This window comes from Amblyomma mixtum, chromosome 1 (assembly GCF_055824585.1).
Source record: "Amblyomma mixtum isolate Tamu chromosome 1, ASM5582458v1, whole genome shotgun sequence".
In the NCBI taxonomy this organism is placed as follows: domain Eukaryota; kingdom Metazoa; phylum Arthropoda; class Arachnida; order Ixodida; family Ixodidae; genus Amblyomma; species Amblyomma mixtum.
In genome coordinates this window covers 327,318,622-327,343,452 of record NC_143012.1, presented here as the reverse complement: position 1 = coordinate 327,343,452, position 24,831 = coordinate 327,318,622, and the positions used below count along the sequence as shown (strand labels likewise).

At 49.7% G+C, this 24,831-nt stretch overlaps 1 protein-coding gene across 3 annotated transcripts; it reads right to left on the bottom strand.

Moving 5' to 3' along the window:
• Positions 1–457: 457 nt before the first annotated feature.
• On the bottom strand, positions 458–24,701 carry LOC149372827 (sodium/potassium-transporting ATPase subunit beta-2-like). 3 transcript variants are annotated; one of them, XM_089567362.1, is made up of 5 exons: positions 24,336–24,701; positions 15,295–15,366; positions 10,903–11,111; positions 8,559–8,857; positions 458–8,042 (listed from the first exon to the last, which is right to left on the bottom strand). In XM_089567362.1, the coding sequence occupies exons 3-5, from the start codon at positions 10,939–10,941 to the stop codon at positions 7,439–7,441; spliced, it is 942 nt and encodes a 313-aa protein (XP_089423488.1). In that variant the 5' UTR covers positions 10,942–11,111; positions 15,295–15,366; positions 24,336–24,701; the 3' UTR covers positions 458–7,438. The 3 variants fall into 3 exon arrangements, with proteins under 3 accessions (XP_089423488.1, XP_089423490.1, XP_089423489.1); XM_089567364.1 differs by lacking the exon at positions 24,336–24,701 and adding an exon at positions 23,674–24,050; XM_089567363.1 differs by lacking the exon at positions 24,336–24,701 and adding an exon at positions 15,604–16,133.
• Between the last annotated feature and the right edge of the window lie 130 nt (positions 24,702–24,831).

The window sequence follows — 24,831 nt, the reverse complement described above, 5'->3', positions numbered from 1 at the left end:
GACACTGCGCTCAATCGGGCCTCACGTCGAGAACCCAGCGACTATAGGCAGTGCAGGTCCCCAGCAAAAGCAAACGAATAATGCTAAAGAGGGCTCAAGAAGTGTTTCGTAAAGGTAACTAAAGCTGGAGCTTGAATCTAATGCCCTTGAAAAATGGTGGTGAAAGGTGTACCTGTGACTGCGACAGCCGTGCCACACTGGCTCCAGCGCGCAGCTAACGGACCAGTGACAGAAAGACGGTTACGCATGTCTAAGGACATGCCCAGAGAACGAAACTTAAAACGGCACGAATAAAGACAAGGACAAAATAGCTCCATGCCAGGTTTGGGCGCCCTTGAACTAATGCGTGCCGTGTTAAGCTTCAAGCGTAATGCACAGACAAGCTCCTGAAGCAGTGTTCCTCAATCAGAGCAAACTTCGACGCGGAGGGTTCCGGGCTCTCAGTCCTGCGCCCAGAAAGGAGAACGAAATAGATTTATTCCGTGAATCGGGACAGTTGACGTGGTTGGCTTCTTTTCCGAAAGAAGAGACCTGGCTGTTCGCTGTACAGGGATCCTCGTTGAACACATCGGAGAGAACGGCAGGAAGGCGAGAGGGTGGGGAAGGCGGGTGAGCAGGAAGCATACACACGCGGTCGACAAGCACGGAAGAAAACAAAACAAAAAAAGAATAAGGTGTCCATATACACAGGGTGGAATGCCTTGTGTTATACACAGGGCGCGACGTCCCCCGTGATGTGACCCGAGGTATCGAAGAAATAATAAAGAGAAAAGCTGAAGCACGTTGCAGGAAAGAAAATTGGGCATCATTGACACCGGTCGTCAAAACGCGATTAAGTAGTTTGTGTTTCCTATAGCAAACTAATAAGCTACGCAAATTTAACCAGCGACCATTAAACTACTGAAGGAAAACGCCAAAAGCTTAAACTGTGAAGTCGCAGAAGATAGAAACAGAGCACAGATAGCGTAACCATTTTAGGGCAGCTTTATTGTGAAAATTGTTGTCCGTGCTATGAACAGAGCAAGAAATTTGAAGCGTGAGCAGCGAAACCACGTGTTTTGAGAACGATGCTGTTACCAGCACATGATCCCTGTACGCATGATCCAAAAAGCGGTATTTTTTATTTCTTTTCACAAATAAGTGACCCTGTGCTCGTTTTGTTGCACGCTTATTTTCTTTTCCTGCATTACCAGCGGTTTAAAAAGTGATTAATCAATTGGTTTATGGTTTATATGGTTTAACGCCCTAAAGCGACTCAGGCTATGAAGGACGCGATAATGGAGGGCTCCAGATAATTTCGACCACCTAGGGTTCCTCAGCGTGCACTGACATCGCACAGTAAACGGGCCTCGAGCACTTAATTCGCCTCCATCGAAATGCAACCGCCACGGCCGGGATCGAACCCGCGTCTTTAGGGCCACAGCCGAGCACCGATTAATTAATATTAACCAGTCCGTTCGAATGTACGAATTGAAACGCACTCAAGCTTTCTGTATACCAGTGCCATCAATACTGTGATTTCAGTCCTGCAACGTTGGTCAAATTTATTCTATAGACCCCCTAGATCGTGGTACACGCCACTCCCTGTACGTTCGCACGTGCTTGCAAACGGCGGCTGAATAAATTCCTCATGTCTGTGGACACTGAATGTTTCATGCCGAGATCTCAAACCACCCGAGATCTCAAACACGGCAGGTGCGACTGACAAAACCACGGAATACCGAACCACACATTTTAGCACATCTCTCGCGACCAGCAAACACATTTCAAATACACACATCCGCGTGATGACAGTGCAGCATACGCATGTACCAGACCTTTCCCCCAGCATCGAAAACGCAGCAACGTCGACTGCAGTGTCTGTGAGAAAAATGTAAATAAATTTGGTGTCTTCATTTTTTATTTTCTTATTTACAATTTTTTTTAAAGCAAACCCGCTGATTCTCTTTTCTCCTCCGTCTTCAGGCCGAATACACGACCTCATTTTTGATAGGCTTCCACTGCGTTCAAGGACTAGTGTAACTTTCAACCTGCCGTTGATAATGCGAAGGACCGCTTTCACCACAGAAATGGTACGGAGGATAGTTTATTGATTTCATTGACTGAAAAATGATTTAAAACATTATTCAGCGCATGAGCTCGATTTGAATTCAATGGCAAATGTCGCTCAAGCAGTTGGTGGGGAATGGAATAAAAGCGCGAGACTTACGAGGCGTGAAATCACGAGGTCCACGTATGCAACTTTGCCCCTCTATAAGTTTTGACGCCGCATAATGGTTAGTACTCGCCACTCTGAGGAGTACAGGAGGCGCGCTTGGGTTGGGCTGAAACTAACAACGTTGTTTCCTGGAACGGATTTGAAATGAGACTAGTATTTAACAGTCTTCCAATCTCCAAAATATATGTGAACTAATTTTCTGGACATAGGTTGCGTTAATCAAGCATACTGAATGTGTAAACGCCAACACAATAATACGAAGAGAGGGGACACATCTTGTAGACTCTCCTTCAAACAACACTCTCCGCTCAACACTGCAGCCGGGTCAGCTGCGCATACGAAGCTTAACTCAAATAAGTTACAAGACGCCAAACAGAGAGAAGGGGGAACAAAGAAACAGCTACGTTCTGACTCAGGTGTTCAGTCAATCCCAAAATGTCGTCAAAGACACACACATACACACAAGCATACGCAAAGAGAAAAACAATCGAAGCGTTTTAACCATCTACGCTCCGAGAAGCATGATGACCGATGCTGAACAGGATATCAATAATCGGCAAACCTCCAGAATAATGACTTTTACCACATTGCGATCCGCTTCCGCGAGGCCTCACCTGCGCATCGCAGGTGGCCCGGATGGGCCAGGTGCTGAAGTGCACCTGTCACAGCGCATGCGCAGTATGGGCCCCACGTGAGCAGATCGTAATAACCCATCGCGCTACACTAAAGCCCTTTAATATCGGGTCTACCACATGCCCAAACAAAGAATAAGGTGCGCCTAGATGGCGCTGTGAACGCATGCTGTGCTGCAGCTACATACGGAAACGCTGTGCCATGTCAGCTCGCGTGACTCAACCAACAGCTTCGTGTGATATACAGGTACAACTCTTTGGTCTATAGAACAACGCGGAAAAGAAAAAAATATAGCAAAATGAAAACGAAGAGTGAACAGCGCACGTAGCCGACACCTCCCACTCGCTTCTTAGAGCTGAGAGTGAGTGCAAAGACAGACCCGAGCATACACGCGAGTATACAACTATATACTTACTACACGTACGGAACAGTGAGCGCAGAGAACATGCCCCTGGAGCGTACCAGGAGCACTTTTGTTGCGGTATAGTATATTGGAGTATTGAAAACGAGTGGAGGACTTGTTGAACAACGGCTGATTTTCTCTTATGACTCTTTTTTTTTTTCTTCTTAATATGCCAGCTCGAAAATAGAGGCTCATCCCTTTCTTTTATCAGAAATACGGTTTTGTTCGACGACTTTTTCGTTCCCGCCTCACTGGGCTGGCAAAAAAAAAAAAAAACAGACTGTTTACTGAACTTTGAGGCTAAAATTATCCGAGTGCTTTGTTGGCATCTAAATCTAAAAACAACGCTAAGTGTGTAGAATATCCTATAGCGTGCTCTTCCGTTTTATTTGCGCCAAATAGAAAAAAGACAAGTACAGAATTTTGATCGATGTAATCGTGTCGGTATAATGCCCAACGTGCCCGGCGAAGAAAATTCCGTATGTTATGCATTATTTTGCGCGCTTTAAATACACATGAAAGGTAAAAAAAAAAAAATATTACATATTGGTTAACGTTTTGTCCCCATTACGAATGTATTCCACGTAGCATGTTTTCTTCCTCACTGTATACAGATTAAATTTTAGAATTGCATTACTATGATGCGACAGGGCTGTTCGTCGGAATTGCACTTCTGCGAGCCCATTACATTAAATATAATAGCTCGTGGGCATGGAACTTCACAGTGTGAGATCATGTATTGAATGCAGCTTAGATCCAACTTTCAGGACACTAAAAATTCCAAGAGAAGCCTCTTAGCTTTGAGAAAAGGCAGCAAGCACCAAACAAGCATTTAAGAGCGTAATGGCTTAACGATTTCTAAATCAGGCGACACGCAAGAATGAGAGGGCATGCCTCTAATTTCTAGAAAAACCACAGGCTCGCAATGGGATCGCGCGTTCCCTTTTACACTGCTTGCACGTGTGCACTCTACTGGATTAGAAATTACACTGCAAACACGAATAAGCCTAGATGGGAGCAATAATAAAAGAATAGCCGTGTTCTGCTTACCTCACAGACTGCCAATGTCTTGGTGCGCTGATATCTAACAGTGAAGAAAGTATAGTTTTCTCTATTTGGCGCAAATGAAAAAGAGAAGGCACCTTATAAATATATGGGCCGCGACTGAAAGTAGACTGGATATGTCGCGGATATAATGACAAAAAAAAAGAGAGAAATAAACTGCAGATCAGTAACTGCCTCCTAGTGGAAGGGAAAAAAATGGCCCCTCCAACCCCGCCACCCACCCCCTCTCCCCCACGCTGCCAAGATACACCTGCGAGTACAGATACACATCGACGACCGTAAACGCGCGCGTAACAAGAAAATGAGCGCATATAAACACAGACGCCTCACTCCTCTCTCGCTCCTTCGGGAAGGTCCGTGTTTGTCGACACGTGCCCTACCCACTTATACGCTGCTCTCACTCGTCACTAGGCCTTAGCTCGGGGTTCTCAAGAAACCACAACAACGAGGCGGCAGCAGGACTGCAGTGCAAAAGAAGACGTGTCTACAGCCTTCTGGAAAAGCCAGCGAAACCAAATGTCGCCAAACTTCTTTTTGAAGTTTGTTCCTCTTGTGTGTTTGCGCTTTTAATTCTTGCCACCCCTTATGTAACACCCCTTTTTAGGACCTTTAAGGTAATAAAATGAAATGAAATGAAGGAAACAAAACTTGAAGGGCAACTCCCGGTTTTTTTTTTACATTTTAAGTTGATAATCCCCTCACACTTCCCAGATTCTCCTCTACTAGGCACAAATAATCGCTTTTCAAAATACCAAGTAGCAGTATTCTAAAACCGCAAAAACCAGAAAACCGAAACTGAGTCTTGGCCAAACTATAGCTTCATAAGACTACTTAACTATGACATCACGGATACTGTTGACCTACTGTGTGCCCGTTACCTGGTTAAACTGGAGACTGTGAGAGTTTGGGTCATTATCTGTCTGAAGAATTACCAAAAACAAGCTCGAAATTTTCGTCCTTCAGCAAACGTAGAACGATTATCAACGAGCGTGCAAATTTTGACGTGACACACGCAAGACTGCCCCTAGAAATAGCCCCGATTGAGGCCACAAAATGGGCAGTTTAATAATTCATCTGCATAGCAACAAAACGCCGCCCGGCTATGAAAGACTGCGATGAAACTTTCAACAAAATCTGCGCACGTATAAAAAAACGCCGGAGTTGCCCTTTAAAAATGCAATGTTGAATTCTTTTTTTTTTCCGCTTTGCAAAAAAAAGTTAACCTCTTTTTCTAATGTTGTGTTGTTATTTCTTTTGTACATTCTTTTTGTAATGTCCGGTTGCTCGGTAACCAGTGTACGTGTCCCTTGACGCGTAGAGTGCAAAGGAACAAAAAGAGGAAAAAGACAACACCATGAATTATTTCATGACGCACTTTGGACTGGTAATGAACTATTCTCTTGCGTTTCTTCCTCTTTCTTTTACCATGTTTAACCTGCTGCAATAACAATTCCGTTTCGTAAAGCAGCATCTGGACCAATTTCGAAACAAAGCATGGTGTCGCTTGCCTCGTAGGTTACTGTTCAGAAATCCTGAAGACCGTAAGCTTCGTGCCTTAGTGATCCATCATAATTTCCATCCCCACTTCCTTCCATCTGCACTTCCTTGTGACGTCGAAACTATCCTTTACTTCTGGGGGCTTCAACACAATGGCAGTGTGGCATATGAAGTACTCGAGAGCGGCTCTCCGATAACCCGCGACGTGTGACAACTAAGGCCCTTAGGCCCTACAGAATAAAACAAACAGCGACTACACCTCGCAAACTGCAACTCCGTAACAACAATCCTCACCAAAACGAAACTCTCGCGCCCGCCTCTAATAACTTCCTTTGAGCGAACGTCCCTGCTTTCTGTCCGACAGTTCCCTCTGATTCCGCTTCAAGTTCCATCACTATACTCGCCAGTGAGTTTCACGCAAACGGGAATGAAATTTCCATGCCAAATTTCAGCAACGTTTCAGCGATACAGCTAATAGTGAGAGGCTTCGTACATGCTGCACAGAACGTCAACACCTTACGAAATGAGTCGGACGTTTAATGCGACTTATCTACGCTTAATGCTCAGAGTGGGCCAACCACGATTTGTTACCAATAACAACAGGTGCCACAAGTAAAACACAACGTGTAGAAAGAAACTCTAGCGTCCAATTTACAGCGGTGAGCTGTAGCTCACTCCAGCCCACTCTAGATTGATTGGCGATGCTTCGAAACGTTAAGCAGTGCCTCTAAACCATCTCACATGACTTTCCCCACATGCATCCTTTTGACTCAGTCTTGATCCACCCTCAAATACCAATCTGCGTGCAAGAGAGTCGGAACTTCTAGGGCGAGGCCCACATGTCATGATCATTCCTGTCCAGTTCCAGCAGAGAACTCACAACGACGGTACAACGGCAGCTGTGGTCTGTGTGTCTTTGCTGCGCTGCACGAAGCGCCGCGGTGGCCCCTTCGGTAGTGAAGAAGGGGACCGGCACCAGACCGAGCGTCCCCGCTTCTGGCACTGCGTCCGGTACCCGCTCGGCAGCACTGCACGATCTGCGCCTCCGATCTTATGGAGGCCACAGTATCGGAACCGGAAACGCGGTCTGTTACGAGTTCCCGAAGGAGAGTGGGAACGTGCCATTGGGTCACGTCGCTAACCATGTACAGTAACAATGAAGCGCGATCCGTACCGACCGCGGGCTAGTACCGGGGAAGGAGATGGCGCGTCTCCGTAACGGTGGCCACCGTACGGAGGAGCGTCACCGCACTTGACGTCGCTGTTACCATTACGATGAGACTGGCCCACTATCTGGCCGGTTCTGCGCTTGCGGTTCATACGGACCAGTTTTTTTTTTTTTTTTTAACGTGCCACATCGATTTTTCAGTTGTGGCCTCATTCTTTGTGGGCACAGTATATTCGGAAAGCCAGTCTCCAGAACGATGTGGCACCGCTGACGTCCAGTGCGGTAACGCTCGGCTGAAACTCCCCGCTCAATCACGAGCAAACGACCGTCCTCCTTGGTCATGCATACTGGTCCTTGCCCCAGCGCGGCTTTGGCGCACTGTGCGTCGATACAGATGGTGGGGAGAAAGGGCCCTCCAACGTGCTGGCCGCACAGGCTACGCAACAGGCCCTCCTCAGTCGACGAGCAGGTTGAAGAAGAGCTCGGCCGAGGCATTGGCGGCGGGCGGCGGGTTGCGCACCCACAGGCGGCAACGGACGCCGATGACGATCGCCGTGCTGGGCTTTCGGAACTGGACGGCCACCAGCGGCGCCATGTAGTCGCGGTGGCCCGTGTACGGAAAGAACTCGGTGCGGAATCCCTGGTACGGCGTGTACACCACGCCGCCCAGGTTCTCGCGGTCCACTATGGTGTCCCCCTCGCACTGGAGAAGCACCAGGCCCGGTTTGAGCAGCGGAAGCAGCGGCGCCGGCAGCAGCTGCGCGGCCTCGTGCTGGGCCAGCGGCGCGGGCTCCCAGCCCGGCACGTTGGAGAACTGGAGGAAGACGCAGGGGCTGCCTTCCTTGTAGCCGAAGTCCAGGGCCGCCGTGCACTCGGGCGCCACCGCGCGGATGTCGAAGAGGCACACCTTGCCGTGTTCGGGCCGCCGCCCGAAACACTCGGTCACGTTGGCGTTGCGTGAGGCGCGTACGGGGTCGTAGGCCGTGACGAGCTCCTTGAGCTGCGCCGTCAGTTCGGGCCACTCGCGACCCTCGTGCGGCAGGCTGCCGTGGCGAAACCTGCGTGGGCGGCAAGGGATAACGTCCGACCATGCAGGCGAGGTTTTCGGGAGCGCTGCCAATACGTCAGCCAAAGCACTGGCTCCCCGCGGGTGATTCGAGGTTGGGAAGCAACGGTCACAGTGCCAAGAAGCGACAAAGCAGCAGTAAAGACAGCCGTGAAAAGTCCAGGAGATGATCAAGATAACCGATCGTCTGCTGGACCACTCTTACTGTATACCAGATACCAGCTTTACTGTAGCACGAGGCAAGACATGCAGGAAACCTTTTCTACCGTGTATTGCACTCTTCCTTATCGTCGGTCGTGCTTCCCGAGCACAAAATAAATAGATGGTTGCAAGCGGTGTAGCTACAAGCGAAGAAAAAAAGGCCCATTGCGCTCGCAGCCTAACTCTCACTTCCTATCGTCCGTGCAGGTCTTTAGGCCGTAAACAAGACGTCCAGTCGGTTATTGGAGCGATGTGACTGCACCGGATGCGATAGACATGAAAGGGAGGGACGAGACCGCCTTCTCACCAGATCATCCTGTGCTTGCCCCTGGGCCGGGGCCAGACAGTGAGCAGGGAGGCGTCGTCCGTCCACACCGTGTCATCGGTCTCCCTTCCCGTGGAGAGCAGTGTGGCCACCAGGACGACGGCCACCAGCAGTATGGCCACCAGCACGGCGATCCACCACATGACCCGCGGCTTGGACAACCACAGGCTGACGCCGCCCGCGGGCCTCTGCTGCTGCTGGTCGGCAGCCGGGGCGCCGTCAGCCTTAGCTGCCCCATCTTCGGGACCATCCGCAGCAGCCGAGACCGTCCGCAGGGGAACCTGTGAGTCACCGTGGAAGAACACCGTCGGAACTCGGACAGAAACAGCGCGAAAACGGGGCGCTATCCATATTGTTTCGTATCGGTGCACTACCATAACACCTTACCAATTATCCCAATTTGTTGCTCAACTAAACCATATAGTAACAGTGTCCTCGCACGACTTTGTAAAAATGAGAAACCGCGGTGAACTTACCTGCGTCAAGAGTGATGTTATGGTTATGTATCATATTTCGCAGAATTTTGTTCCATCTCAACGCTCCAGACATATTCTGTCGCTTGCAGACATCCCTCTACAAATTAAGCAGCGTCCTTTCCGCACAATTGCCAATTGTGTTCGTTAGGGTGCCGCTACATCATAAATGAATATTGTCACGTTGTAGTGAGGCCACTCCAGCGGTCAGCTAGGAAGACAGCAACAAGACTTGCAAACGAAACTCTTTATTTGGGCTGACTTGCGCCCGCAAAAGGACTAAACAGCACGGCAACGACGTAGAAAGAGAAGTTTATTTTGTTCTGTGTTGACATAGAAAATACAAAACAAAATGGATGAACTTAATGCTCTGATGAGTCAAGCACATGCGCAGTGACGCAGCACTGAGCACGTCAGTAAGGCAGTAAGAAAGCCGACACTCGACCGCCGCGCAGGACGATGAAGTATGTCGACCATTTGCGCAAGAACTCAGCCTCACTCATTGACAGAGCGTCCACGCATGCTTGTTCAAAGAGGCGCGTGCGGAGGCGCTGCAACATTGGGAACATTGTTCTTTGCGGTCGCCCATTTAAGGATGCCACTCCACGCTGCCGCCACAAAACGAACATGCCAACACACAAGAGCAATTTTGAAACACTTCGGGAGAACTAGTGCGCGCTTCCAGGCGGGTTAAAAACATGCGTGACACTAATGTCCAAAAGGTGCGCGCAACTACACACTCAAACATTGCGTGCTGCAAAGTTTCAAGGAGACCGCACTGCGGGCATCGGGCGGAGGGCGCCACGCCCCACGCCGCAAGGCGGTCTCTTGTGGGCAGGACCTGCCAGCCTCGCAGCCAGCCGAAGTCCCTGACATCTGCAGGAAGCGCAGCTGAGGTCAGTTGGCAACGGCGTAACAACGGCGTTGGCAACGGCAACGGCGTAAGCAACAAACGTGCTCCTCAGTCATCGAACTACGAATGCCCGCCGCTCGCTGCATCGCTCAATTTAAAGCCGACAAGGGAACTTCGAGATAACAGGTCAAAATCAACTACAGTAATCTGGAAAACGTAGTTGCAGTTCTTCATGGCTATGATCAATCGAGATTAGTCCGGTCGCTTCTCGCGTCACGAACAAAAATGATAACGCCCCGTTCCTGCGGCCTTGAGCACGAACGAACGGACACTAATGATACGTGGAAATATGAAGGTTACGTTTCATTTTAACGGCGCTGAACGCTGTCGCGGTGGACCATAAGCATGATCACATCCACGTCATGCGAGGTTGTTACGGAGACTGGGAATCTCGTCCGGGAGTGGTTGGGTACTCGCGCTGCCATCACGAGGGCTAGTGCACAATCAAAAGAGCCACTACTGGGGTTCTTTCTCCTGTTTTTCCCCTCCGTTTTCCTTCTTTTTCCTTTTCTTGTCAGCGCGTGCGCTCCTCCCTCTTCTGTGTATGATATGACGTCAATATGTGTATATAGTCATGTTTCTTCAGAGATTAAACAGTTGTAAGAAAGCGCTTCGTCCTGTGTGTTCGTCCCTTTTCCGTATTTTGATAGCGCTCACCAATACCTTCAAGCTTGTGCACAAGTGTAACAGAGCCGACCTCTTACTACGCAACGTACCGACACCGAATGCAGGGTTTCTCTAATTGCCTACTACTGCCTCACGTCCTGTCCGGTAGTATATAATAAGGACACACAGTGCTGCGCTCGTATTGTGTGCGTCTATCTCGTTCCTTGTCCCCTGTGCAGCTTTATGTGTTAAAACCTTCAAGTTTTTAACAAAGGTCTTCTGACTTTGTGCAAGCATCCCGAATGGGCATGAAGCAGAAAGAGAGGCCGCGTACCTTCTCGGGCTCCTGCTCGGCCTGCTCGGGAGGTGCCATGGCCGGCCCGCTGTGGTCCTCCACCACCACAGCGGCGGCCTGGTGCGGGGTCGGCGCCGCGGCCTCAGCCGAGGTGCTGGACCCGGGCCGCTGCTGCTGTTCGGGGCTAGCAGGCGCCGGTGACGGCACCGGGGTGCGCGGGTCAGAGGGCGCTCGCACGGAAGCCGCGCCTGCGCACGAGCGGAACCGGACGCGGTGGAAAAAACTGCAGGAAACCTTGTCCTACTTTCCCGGACATCGGATAAAATAATTCGTGCAGGCCTTCGCACTCAGAACAAACAGTGGAATAAGTAGCCGGGTGTCGATAACTTCAAAAGTTCAAACGCTTTGAGGTACGACGAATATATCAGGCACTTGTTCGTCGGCAGCTGATTATTAAATCAAAAGAGACATGGAAAAATGAAAAACTACGGATAAACTCATTCGACCTCACGATAGGGTTTGATATATATATACAGTCGAACCCGGATATATCGAACCCGCATATTTCGAATTATTGGCTATATCGAACACACAGATTACCCCCTTGAAAATACTATGTAAAAGTATAGGACAGTTGCGTTGTATATCGAATTCAATTTTCGCCGGACATTGGATATATCGAACGCCGCGCCGCGCCCCTGGAAGGTGCGCTTTCCCCAAAGACATTCCTGTCCGGTCCTCAGCCGCCTCAGCGGAGAACATTTCCGCAGTCAGCAGGCGCAGGGCCCTTTTTTTTTTTTTGTTCCCCGTTTTTGCGCCCCACCGGCGCGAGCTTTCCCGCTCCTCCTCTCCTCCTGTACCGCCGGCGTGTGCTCCGTCAAGGTCATTGGAGATCAGCGAAGAGAGAGCGCCGCATGGAGACGCGCGGCGACCACGCTTCTTGGGGAAAGAGAGAGAGAGAGAACGGTCGCTCGTGGGTCTGGGGAAAAGAGAGAGCTCAGAAAAAAAAAAAAAAAAAAAACGAAGCCCAGAGCGCCGATCTTTCTCCCTGCTCTTTCTTTTCCCTCTGTCGTTCCTTCGCAGCCGGGTTGACTGCCGCTCGCATAGGCTTCGCTCTTATCGCTCCATCTGCGCCTCGCGTGTTTTTTTGTGTGTGTGTGTGCCTGTGTTTCAACGCGCGACGTGAAGCAGGCCCCAGTAACCAACTGTTTTGGCAAGTGGCCGGAGATGAATGTCCGGAAGATTTAGATGACGATGAGTGCTTGGACGACGCGTTTCGCGACTTGTCCAATTTTCTCGGCGCCGTTCCGTCCGAAGTGACTGTTGAGGACTTTAACGCTGACAGCGAAGTTCAAGCGGTAGCTGGCGTTCAAGACGCCGACTCCAGCGACGACGAGGGCAACTGTGTTGTCGAAGAAACGCGTCCGTGCGCAGCCACTGAACTGGCGTCAGCGTTAGCCTGATTCGGCGCTGTTGCGGCGAAATGGAAGGCACTGTGCTCTCGCACCTGGACAGTCTCGAGAAGATCGAGGCCAGTGTTTTGAACTTCGTTTCCCAGGGGAAAAAGCAGCCCAAAATTAGTGATTTTTTTTTTCCGCGAAATAAAGCGCTTTCACATTGCGCGCCCATACTATGTGATTCGCGGCTGTTCCAAACGGTAAGCCACAATTTGTTATGATCGGGAGTGCAGTTTTAGCCTATATCTGTATATCGAATTTTCGCTATATCGAACTATTTTCCGATCCCCTTCGAATTCGATATATCCGGGTTCGACTGTATATATATATATATATATATATATATATATATTAGCGAAAAAAGAAATCTTGGCACAGTCAGTAGAACACAGTTTAGGCCTTCGTCAGAATTATTCTGACGAAGGTCGTTCCACGGCGGAAACGTAAATAGTTTCAAACGTTGGTCTACGTTTAAACTGTTAAAACGTTTAAACTGTGGTCTACGTTTAAATATATATATATATATATATATATATATATATATATATCAAAAGTGATTTCATGACAGCTGATCGATCAATGATCAATATAAGAAATATAAGTCACCAGAAACTCAAAAACATAACAGAATTTAATTCACGACGTTTCGAGTGGAGGACCAGCCTTTTCCTAGTGTACAACAACATTCGAAACACGCAGCTTTTAAAGTACTCGCAAGGTACAGGAATAGCATAAAGCACCAGTGCTAACAATGGGAGGGAGGGGGGCAGAATGTAAGACGACAAAGGAAAAAGACAAAGGAAAGATCGCCTTTCCCCTAACGCGGATGCAGGCGTTCGGAAGGGGTGAACGACAGAAAGTAATAAGGAGGGGAAGGAAAATTCCTCTCCCCACCACCTCATGGCTTTCTTAGAAAGACAGGGGAGTGAACCTGTCTTTCTAATCAGATTGTACAGCGGTCACCGTAGCTCAGTTTCTGCCACGCTTACCTAGGTGATCTGTAAATGGTTGTTTTTGTGTGTGTATATACACACACACATATGTATATATATGCTTTGTATACAAAACCATGTAAATAAATACCATGAAAGAAAAAAAAAGTCACCGTAGCTCAGTTGGTAGAGCACCGGACGCGAAATTCGGAAGTCGTGGGCTCGGATCTCACCAGCGGCGTTTTTTTTTTCTTCTTATCTAAATTAGATATATTTAAGTGGCAGATTAATCAAAGTATTTTCTCCCATTAATCAGCACCGCAAATTAAAAATAATGGAAACTTTCCCCCTGTGCACCTTGGTTTCTGTGGCTGCTGGCTTCCTTCATATGTTTGTCAAACGTGTTTTTATATATGGAAATGCACCCTTCTACGGGTGCATTTCCGTGCATAAAAGTCGCACCCTCCTAAAAGGGTGCAAAGTATGCTTGTCGCACCCATAGCAAGGGTGGAATCGTTACATTTGCACCGTTTTTCCGACTGCTTTACAGTTTCATGTTTTGACTGCTTTAAAAGGCGCTGATATTTTTTTTTTTTTTGATGCACTCTTGGTGGGAAGCGAAACATTCCCTACAAAAGCTGCCAACGACCTGTCTAGCTTTGCACTACAGTTAAGGCATCCCTAACTATAATTACAATACCCAAATGTGTCTTTCACGGTGTTTCTGAGCCTGTTTGGTGTGGAGTCCCATTTATGACGTCTGTATGATGTTCACCGCGTGAGTTTTCTGAATACATTCAAAAAAGGATAAAAAGAAAAACTCGCTATAGGAGGTCAACCTTCAGCAAACCAGAGCTCACTGTAACACGATGCTATAATGTGCCACGCATTTTCGACAAAGGAACATAAACAGGCATAAGCGTAACTGGAATGAGTCATACATAGAAGACACCATTGCTGCGCGCAATACTTGCCATGACGCGCATACTTTCTCCAAGTTTATACATGCCATTTCAGCGAGCCCCTATTTGGAGTCAGTGATGCTTAGCACTTCAGCTGAAATAATCCAGTTAATTATCAGATCATGGGGGCGAAAACTGAAGTCATAGCTGCTGGCATCAGGTCTGCAGCTGTCATTTAATGGAAGGTTCGAACAGCTCACATCATTTTAGAAGCACGCTTAATTGTACTGCAATGTACGTTGTTCGGCAAGTCAGAACACCCGTATACCCTCACGCACCCTTGCAACCGAAGGAGCTACAACACCCTTGCACCTTTGAAGGGTGCATGGGAGCATTAAAGACGCTAACGTGCTCAGCGCACCCTTAAAAAAACAAGAAAATATAAGGGTGTGTAGACGGTGCAGTCCTCAGCGTACACCTTTAAGGGTGTATGGGGACCTGCAGGACCGCTCAGTGGCGCGCCTCTTGCGTCCGACAGCGGGGCGGCTCTTCTTAACGACAAAGGCGCGGATGTGTAATTTCTTGGCACGTCTATTTTTTTTAATAATTTCAGAAAAATGAAACTACACATCTCCAGGAGACGACCTGCGGTGAGCAAGTGTTCTTAGTGCTAGTATGGTAAAAAAAAAATATAGCAGACGGTTTAGCATGGCTAAGCGCGGAATTTCGTGCAGTAGCACTAGTTACGGTGGGCACGTAATTTCCTTACGCCCTAAAGGCATTGGGCTCAAAAGCCTTTACCATAAGGCCTTTGACCTAAAGGTCTTTGTCTAGAAGGCCTTTACCCAGGTGAAGGCCTGCCAGGCGAACAAACCTGACACGAGCTGGTGGGCCGCCTACCACAAAGGAAGCGTCAGGGAGTACTACCGGTAGCTTCGTTATTAGGCCACTCGCGGAAATGACAGACGGACTCAGTGAACTCGGATGCTTGTTTGCACATATATATACTTTCCCCCGAGCTCTACAGCCGCCGCTACTAGCAATCGCAGTAGTTTCAAGGCAACGCATACGCGGCCCCATAGAGACTGTCGTTCATAACGTACAAAAGGAAAGCAAGCAAGAAATACTGTTCGTACTCACCCTCTAAGGAATCACTAAAAAATAAACCTCGACATCTCGACACTCGACCGGAGAAGGCTCGTTCAGATGCACCTGCGCAGAAACAACCACCACCACAGAACGATGAAACGACACGGAGGGCATCCAATGAGGCTGACAAATCAAGACGTCGGTTGCACACGACTTCGGTGAGTTACCGCGGCTCTAAAACTACAAGGCTTGTCCATATCTCTCAGTCAGCGCCGCAGTAGCACAGTACTACCGTCAGGGACGATTTAGTCCACGAGTCACGAGCGAGCATCTATCCGCGAGAACTGACACAACACTCACCGCTGCTTGCCACAGCCCGCACTGAGGGGACTCTCGTGCCCCGTCGCGTGCATCCGGAGGAGAAGGAAGCAGGGCCCGCGCGAGCGAAAAAAGAGAAAAAAAAATCAGCGCAGTCCAGTCCTCGTCCGTTCGGTCGCGCGGGCGTCCGTCAACAAACGCGCGCGAACAGGGGCACCCTCCCAATCAGCGCTCCGCTCACGCCGCTTTTATCCGCGCCAAGGAAACGCCTTCCGCGACGCCATGCGTGTCTGACAGAAGGACGGGACGGTGGCCCCATTGCAGCGACCGCGCGACGCGGAGGGAGAGGAGGAACACTACCGGTTTAGATCCACTTGTGCAACTCCAGCGGCAGTTTTGCGCTGTCCGGGAGCGGCAACATCACCGGCCAGATGGGTCACGCAATTATAATTGCGGGTCCAGTCGAAAACAGGTAGACAGGAGCGTGCATGGGCGAGCACGTTCACCACGTGCGCCGCGCCGCAGAGCAAGGTCAGCGCTGCGATCGAACGTCGCCCTGGGTGCCTCGATGCGCACTCGCTCACCAGTGTGCTCACAAGGCTGAACCGTGTTTTGACTCGCCCCAGCAGCCAGCGAAAATGACCACACTCACTGCAATCTGGCAGTGCCGTAGAGTTTACTGGAGTCAGAAAACGAGGAATAGAACTTTAGAACTTATACCAGACAGCCTGTTGTCTTTAACACCAGTGATGTTCACGCGCTGAGAGGCTAAACAGTCCAGTACCAATGAAAACTACTAATGGACCACGTGTCTACGGCCTGACAGCACGGCTTTTTACGCCATGACACATTAAGTAAAGACCATGTAAATATTAAAGAGTAAAGACGCAAAAGCGACCGAGAAATTTTACTTAGGCGACCATGCTCAACGCCATTTTTTCGAAGAACAAACTCGAAGAAATACATAGTCCAAATGGACCGCCCCCTTCAAGAATGAGCCACAGATCGGCCCCTGACCTTCACGTCCTTTCTGCTGATATTTGAAGGGAAGCACATGAATTAAGAGGTACACTGCAGACTGTTCAACTTCGCACGATGCATCCACCTCGACTAAGATGGGAGCAGCCATCGTTTTTGTGACTCAAAAAGCAACCGTTGTCAATAACGTGTTAATACGAACGTGTTAATACGACGGCCGAGCTACAATCTTTGCTCCGAAAATTGCCATTTACTACGAATTTTTAAACCCCATCCATTTTTAGCACCGCTACCACGTTACATCCTCTGATATCACTACGACGGAGAAAAACGACAGCTACTAGGAGGCTCCCGTCCGCTAACAATGAGAGTGCATGGCGACTACCTGCGGTCTGTAGCAGAGTAGGAATTACGAGAGGACAGGAAAGGCATGGAACCTCCCATGACCAGTTTTAGATCCCAGACAACTCCAACGATATAGATCGCCTACCATAAATTCTTACTGTACGTGATTCTATAAGAGGACACCCGCCACACTGAGCGCATTTTGAAACTTTGATAAAAAAACACAAAAAAAGGTTCAGGGTCCTCTAAGCAGAGGGCGACAAGTTTGAATTGCGTAAGCAGGGGAATGTCCCCGAGCAAAACTTTCGAGTGGCCTAGTAGGTCATGCTTGAAGAATCTTGGCAGCGCAAAGGTAAATGAGGGCGTACAAAAAAAAAATGCACAGGCAAGGTACACATTCAGTGCCAGTCCTGTGTGTTTGTGTTTCTTTATATGCCTAGGTCTTCCCTATGAGCTGCCAAGTTTCTTTGTCAGAACAGTTTCGAGCATGTTAGGTCGGCAATAGCACAAAACCACTGCACAAAATCCGTGCAACAAGATCAACAAATGGAGCAGCAACGTGATTGTGTCAGGCTGGGGAGAGGTCCAATGCGGCGGTTTACATGCTGAAAGCAAATTGCTCCGAACTTCCGATGTCCACAAAGTTTCGGAGTTGCAGCTCTGAGGATCTTCAGCCATGCCGCTCGTAGCACTAATTAAAGAGAACACTGTGTGAGCGCGTACAGCAAGGCATTAAGCCTACATCATCACAGCGCCATAAAGAATCGTTCTCAGCAATGAAACCACAGTAATGAAAACGCAATTAATATAGTGCGTCGAGGGACTCCCCTGAAACGACCACGCCCCGAACAGAATCTTTCCGGAAGCACCGATCACGGGCAAAGTTCGCAACGTTGATTTCATGAATTGCTTCATAACTTTCATTTCTTTTTCTCTTTTTCCCGTCACCAGCGGCGGTGAGGGCGGCGCCCTGTCTGCCAAGGCTGCGTCTGGTTCCCGCTGCACTGATGCCTCACTCAAGGGTGGCTACTCTATGACAACAACTGCAGTCGGAAAACCCGCCGAACAAGCATATGGACACACGGGCCTCAATATCGGCCTTGCTCATCGGCGAAAGGAGCATGTACTTGTTTCTGTAAATTAATTCATTCCAAAGGACAAAAAAAAAGAAGCCGTTGAAAGAAACGATGGAGAGCAAGCTGCTTTCCACTTTGTTTGTGGGCGCTATACGCGGCTCGGTTTCAAGGGTCTCAGCAGCTTGACGAGGTATTAACGTTCGCTTACAGGGCACAGCAACGCGATAATACAGTCAGTAATTGACAGTAAAGTAATATGTCTCAACACTGCGTTGAGACACAGTAACGGCAGTACATGTTAATAATTCGAATCACTAATGGAACTCGCAAAGCGACAGCCCTCCCTGAAGTGCGGCGTGTCCAGGCGGTCGAGACAGACTAAGCCATTCTCGAGCTGTTCTGCACGGGAGCATTGCGCCGAGGTATCCAAGTCAAAGCCAAATATCCTCAGCGGATATTTAAATAGGATGACATCGGTCATCGACATGTATTTCCGGATGCCAAGTGCATAACCGCTAACAGATGTTCAGAATTGCTTCGATGTATCAAATGCTTTCATTTGTGGACTAGCAGGGGATATTTGACTGAAGATGTACATGCGAAACACAGAACTCGCAGAAAAACATTCAATGACTCAACTGTGATCAGGACGTCTCATGAAATGAAGCAATAAGGGCAATGAGGCACTTGACTGCCCCGCATCACCCCGATCGTGGCGCTTCAAGAAAATGCAGCAGCAGCGTAATGCAGCGTAGGCCAGCCTTTTGCACGCAACGCGAGCGCAGGGCTCATGCTTCAACGCACTCCATTCAGCCACCGCCATATCTTCCTCCCTAGCATTTTGTTCACCTGAGTGACAAATAACCAACAGGTATACGTCAACCAACAGCAACTTATGCGGCGTCGTCCCTTCGTGATCCAGTTACTGAACAAGGTGCCCAACGGCCCCATGGCTCCATCGTGATCTACGTAGATGCAAGCATCCAGGCCTGCGGAACGACAATAACTGCAATTTACTGCCCTTGCAATGCTGCCCTCAATAATACGTACACGTTACGACTGCCGGAACCTCCCTCCTTCTGTGCTGAATTGATTGCTGTTCAAGAGGCGTTTTGCCCTGTGGCCGCCATTCCCATGCTCCCTATACGGCCCGCATTGCCATCCGCACCGACGCCCTACACGTAAAAGGGCTATCCTGACACGTCGGACGCAGCCCAGAAATTTGCCGAAACATCCGTCGTCTGGCGCGGCTCGCATCCCGCAGCCAATTTGTATTGAGTGGGTACCTCGTGACCTCCCGAGTAGCCAAGGTCGTGCAGTTTCTGCGACCCGCCTTGCGATCCCAACCTCGTCTTTGCCTCGAGTCCTCACTCTGGATGACACCACCCTCCGTAAACATACCGTAAAAATTGGTGTCTTACAGCGGAACAGATCAAGAGAGCGAAGACTGAAAATGGTGGCGTTCGCCCCTCCGTTATTTTCTTAATTTCCTGCCGAGGGGTTAACATCGTAGTGCTTGAATTACACTTTTCGCTGAACACACATCATCCCCGGATGCTAACGCTTGTTGCTGCTACTGAAAGGATGAAAAATTGTTTAGGGTGTACGAACGAACTCCTCAGAGGCTAACTCATCAGATGAGACAATGCGCAAAAACAGGAGACCTCACTGTTCTCGCTTTCCGCCTGTGAACATTACTGGTTTTTAATTTATAAGATAGTTAAAGGGACTATAAAACAAATTAATTGAGATTACGTAAAGATAGGCAATCCATCACTCGTCACCCCAGCGAAAGAATTTTCGAGATAGCATGAATAACAACGAAGTTATAGACGATTAAAAATCACGCTCCTCCTCTCCCCCCTCAACTCATACGCGCGGAGCACCAAGAAAAAATAAAGAAAACAGCTCCGGGACTGGGCTCCGCCCATGAATACGTCATTCGCTGACGTTCGGTTTACGGCTTCCGGTTGTCGCACTCCCGAGGAGCAGCGTGCGTCGGCAGCGTCTCTCCGGTCTCGGCGCTTTCTTTGCTCCCGAACTCCCGGCAGAAAGAGGCGGCAGAGGTAAATTGGAAACATATGCGTGAAGGCAATGCCCTGGCCCGCGCTTGCCCGAGGGGGTCGCGCGTCGCCTCGAGCAGACGATTTTCACCGCTACCGGAAGTGTGCCCGTGACGTCGTAGCTGCCGCGGCTCGAGCGAATGACAGCGTGTGGTGGCCTACCGACGTCATGGGACTAGTGACGTCTGTTTTCCCGGTTTTGGTTTCAAAATCGCTCCCTACGAAGACACCAATCGGCCCGCGAATTTTAAAAAACGCGATTTTTAAAAAGCCATAATAAATTGCCGGCTCAGTTCCGAAGACTCATACTTGGTGTCAGTGCTTCTGAGCATAACTGAGCATAGCGGTAGTAACAACATAAACATTTCTAGCTTCTCTTCTGCGAAGAAGCATGACAATTTACCCGTTGCGCTTCGGGGGATTCGTACGGCCTCATTTCCAAGACTTAAATCCCTGCTACTGGTGTCTAGTCTGCAAGTCCCGAAATACTGAGGCCGATGTCCATCACCTGCTGTAGGTTTGCCCGCACTGAACACGACGGATCTGGCACCTAGAGACAGCAAGCCTCTCTCTTTCGCACGTCATACTCAGTTTAACGGCGTTAAAACTTTTTTTTCTGTAACATTTCCAGTAGCTAATCCTTCGTCATACATAGCTTGGACGCAAGGAACGTATCGCCGCTCACTCCTCGACTTCGTTATATCAACCAATATCCGCATCCTTTTCATTTATCCATCACTTCATACGTCTTTAAGCACTGAAGCAATCAACATCGCTTCAAAAAAAGCGCATATCCATGAGGCTCCCTTTCCTGCGAGCAAGTATCCGCTTCACGCCCGCCTCACACGGGCGTGTAGTGGACAATAAGGGATGGCCGGTAAACTCGGAAGGGATGACCACGAAACTCGGTACTTGACCTAGAGGAACAGCTGGCAGACCTGGCGGTCTCATCTCAGAGAGAGAAGTCATTTAATCGAATAGCAGAGAATTTATCCGGCGGCTAAAAATCGCTGCCATGCTACTCTGCGTGGGGAAGGAAATTTGGGAGATAAAGGCGGAAAGAGAGCGATGCGGAAAAGGTTAAATACATGATAGAGGGGAGAAGATAAAATGCGGTCATTAAATGCGTACTAAGGTGCATCGGCGAGTAATGTCACATTTGAAATGAAGTGCATAGTCCGACATAAGAGCTAACAAATTTCACTGCGTAAATAATGGCTGAGCTGAACATGCAAGGTGAAATTAGAGCTTGTCAAGATGTCCTATGTCTTTTAAACATGCAAGCAAAAAGTTCGTTGCATGCCTTTGTTGCCTAGGGCAGGCTAAGGGACCTAAAACAATGTCGATTGTTAGAGGCACTGGTTAATGCATCTCCATGCAATGTTCATATAGTTTATGGTTTATGGGGGTTTAACGTCCCAAAGCGCCATGCAGTGTTCATAGTACGCACGCTCGTCAGCATATGCAGGGCACTAAAGCAGGATATGTTCCACGGTTCAGATCGAGCCGCAGTGTCAAAAAGCGGGCTGTGCCTTTGACCGCAGCGGCATCGCAAGCCGATCGCAAATGCAGCGTTCAGGCGAAGTCGGTGATAAAGTGTTTTCAGATGGCGAGGAGTTTTGGGTGGGAGTCTTGATCTGAGATGTGGGTCGACCGAGTGCAGAAATTGGTAATGATGTGTCGGCAAGCTCCACAGCAGATACGTTCCTTCGGAAGCAAATCGCTTAGCCATTTGGGACGCTGTTGTTGCAGTGGCATCGGGTATCTGCATCATTCGGCTGTTGTTGCAGTGGCCTGCAAGAACAGCCGAATGATGCAGATACCCGATGTCAAGGAAAATGGGCTAATTGGTGTTCTTCAGCAGGGTGGACAGGATCTTCAGAGTTGTCCTAGAGTCCGTAAGGATAACCCATCGGCCGCGGGTTCGGTGCAAGATATATGAAAAAGCTTCCTGAATATCGTGAAGCTCAGCTGTCGTAGATGTCTTCCGCTCCAGCCGATAAGAAAGGACATGGCTTGTTGAGGGCCCATAAAAGGCCACAAGAGGCTTCTTTAGTAGTTGATCTGTCGGTGAAGATGTGGGTAAGCTGCGTATATTCCTTGGTTAAGTGGGCTAGAGTACTTGCAGAAGAGCTGCCTGTGCCATGTGGCTCTTTGCATTCACGTCTGGAATAAAGTGTTTCACCTCTAGAAGCAAGAGTGTCCAGGGGGGAAAGGACAGAGGCAGCCGTTTCTGTGGCTGATTAATAGTGGGGAGGGGCAGCAGCTGCACAGCTTGGCCAACGCCCGAGTTGCAGAGAGTCAGGTGGACACGGGGTAGGAACTGCTTCTTCTCTTGGATATGGCGGAGGTGGGTACGCACAGTTTCCTGGGCGGCAATCACATCTAGCGGGAGACAGCCTGCTTCCGCTACTGTTCCTGATGCAGAGGAACCTTTGGGAGGCCAAGGCATATCCGCGGGCAGCTGTTCTGCCGGCCTCGTGAATCTTCTTGCTTGTTGGAACCTTTGAAGCACCGTAGTCAACAGCGCAAGGTTCCTTCAACGTAGGCTTTTTCAAGCAGAACCATTGACGGCACTTGCCTGCCCACCGCGATCACGCCATGAACCTGAAAACTTCGGTGCTGCACTGCTCCTATCGCCAAGTTTTCTGATCTGTGGTGACCAATAACAACAGAATATCTGTATATTCGTGCAACTTCACTTCTGCTACAGAAAACAGACATGCGCCTTGTAGACGAGCGCATAGTGGACATCCGGAATACACGAAAGGGATCACAAGATGTACCCGACATCTGGTTAGTTGAAGCTGACCCTGTGGTCTTTACCAATACAATGGAGGCTCTGACCGATCTTGCTTTCCAGCTACAGGAACAGCCAGGAGGCAGGCTGACTCTGAATCAAAGGTTCATTTCCTTTCAGTAAAGTTAAGCAACGACAAAAAAAAAAGATAGCGCTGAACAGAAACTACGGCTTCCATGAATCGGTATTCTCATCGACAGGTTCAGTCACGGAGCAGTAAAATAGCCGTTAGCTATCACTGAAGGAAACTGATACATTTCGCCACCCAAAGAAACATTTATCAAACCCGTTAAGTCGTGGTTTATAACATATGAAAACGCCGGACTGCACAAGGTATCGCGCAACTATGTCCGACAAAGCAGTACTAACCATGGCCGTGACTTACTTCTAACGACTTGGTATCACGGCAACAAAAACTGCAGGTTAAACTGCAAGGTGCGTATTCTGGCTCCGAAACCAATAGCAAGCTTGTACGGAATCTGGGCAACTGATGAAGACATGAACAGTTCGTAAAGGGAAAATGTTACGAGTAGTATTTATGCTTGATGATTTCGATTGAAAACTGCACGGCTACAGGTCTCCATCCCTAAATTGCCATGCAGAGGGTTCATTCGTGCACAGCCGTTTGCAATGCGTAGTCTCCTCGAACTGGAGGAACGTATACGCAGCCACGAGACGTGATCGCCAGCGTTCGGTCCGTACAAGTCGCTTTGGCCGCAGCGGAACGTCTGGAGCAAGCAGCACACCTCGCGCATCCCTCCCAAACCAGGGCGTTCACCACGGCGGCTCACTTGCGCAGGCCAAATGCGCAGCCTGGGCAAGGAGCGCGTCTCCGGTCAGATCAACTCACCTGCTCGGAGGCCTAGCTAACCCCACAGCTGCCGTGGTGTACGCTTCTCAGCTGTCAAGGTTAGGGGGGCACGCGTCATTGCAGAGCGTTCTCGATTGGACTGTGACGTCACTGGCCTTCAAAGCGCGCCCCGACGCATTCGCCGCCACGCTCTGCGCGCGCTTCGTTGTCGCGGGAGGTTCTTGTAAAAAAAAAAAAAAAAAGCACCCGTCCGGCGACACCTAAAGCATTGCGGGTCGTCGCAGAGTGCAGCGCGCGATTCGCGCCTAAACACCCGCAGCGCTATATCACACTAGGGCGCCTATGCGGCCTCGATAGCGAACCGTAAACAAGCCGCTCCCACCTCGTCGGCCCGAAAACACAAACGCCCAAGCGTAGGCGGAGAGAAAAAAAAAAAGGACGGGGGGGGGGGGGGGGGGGGGGGGGGGGGCTACGCGGCATGGGGAGGAGGCGCGCAAAACGTGGGATGCGGAAGAGCTGGCAGAGCTCATCGATCCGCGGCCAGGCTCCTGAGACGCCATCGCCCCGCGGCCCCGCAGTCGAACAGGCGCGTGCTTGCACTCGGCAAGAAAACGACAGACAAGCTGGCCGCTGCACCCCACCACAGCTCGTGATCGTGCACCTTTCCTAAAACAAGTCGGTGAAGCGGGAGCCGTCCTCACCTGTGTGGCGACGTCCATGGTGTATGGCATGGCCGAAAAATTCCGCGGCAGTGCGCTAGCGAGTACTGGGCGCGAGTGGCGGAAGGCGAGGAGCACGGCGGCAGCGGCGGTGGTGGCGCGAAGCGACGACGGAGGGAGGCGTTCACCCGACGGCGGCCGCGCATGCGCCGTGCGTCACTTCCCCAAATGACAAACGCGCTAGCAGCGGGCGGTTGCGGCAGTTGCGCTCGCTTCCCTTTCAAGGTCCGGTTTGGGGAGGGCGCCAGTGCATATCCCGCAGGCTAATGAACGGTTCTGCGTACTCTGAAGGAGGGTTCCGACCTATTGAGCAGCAAGTAGTAACTGAGGCTCGGTAATGAAAGATTCCGCGTGCGACGCATGTCTGTCCAGCGCCAGTCGCTGCAGAACAAGATACAGCAATTAGCGCGCCACCTGTAGCCTTGAAGCAACATTCAACAGAAAATGGTTGGTGTCACCCGGAAGAGCACACCAACAA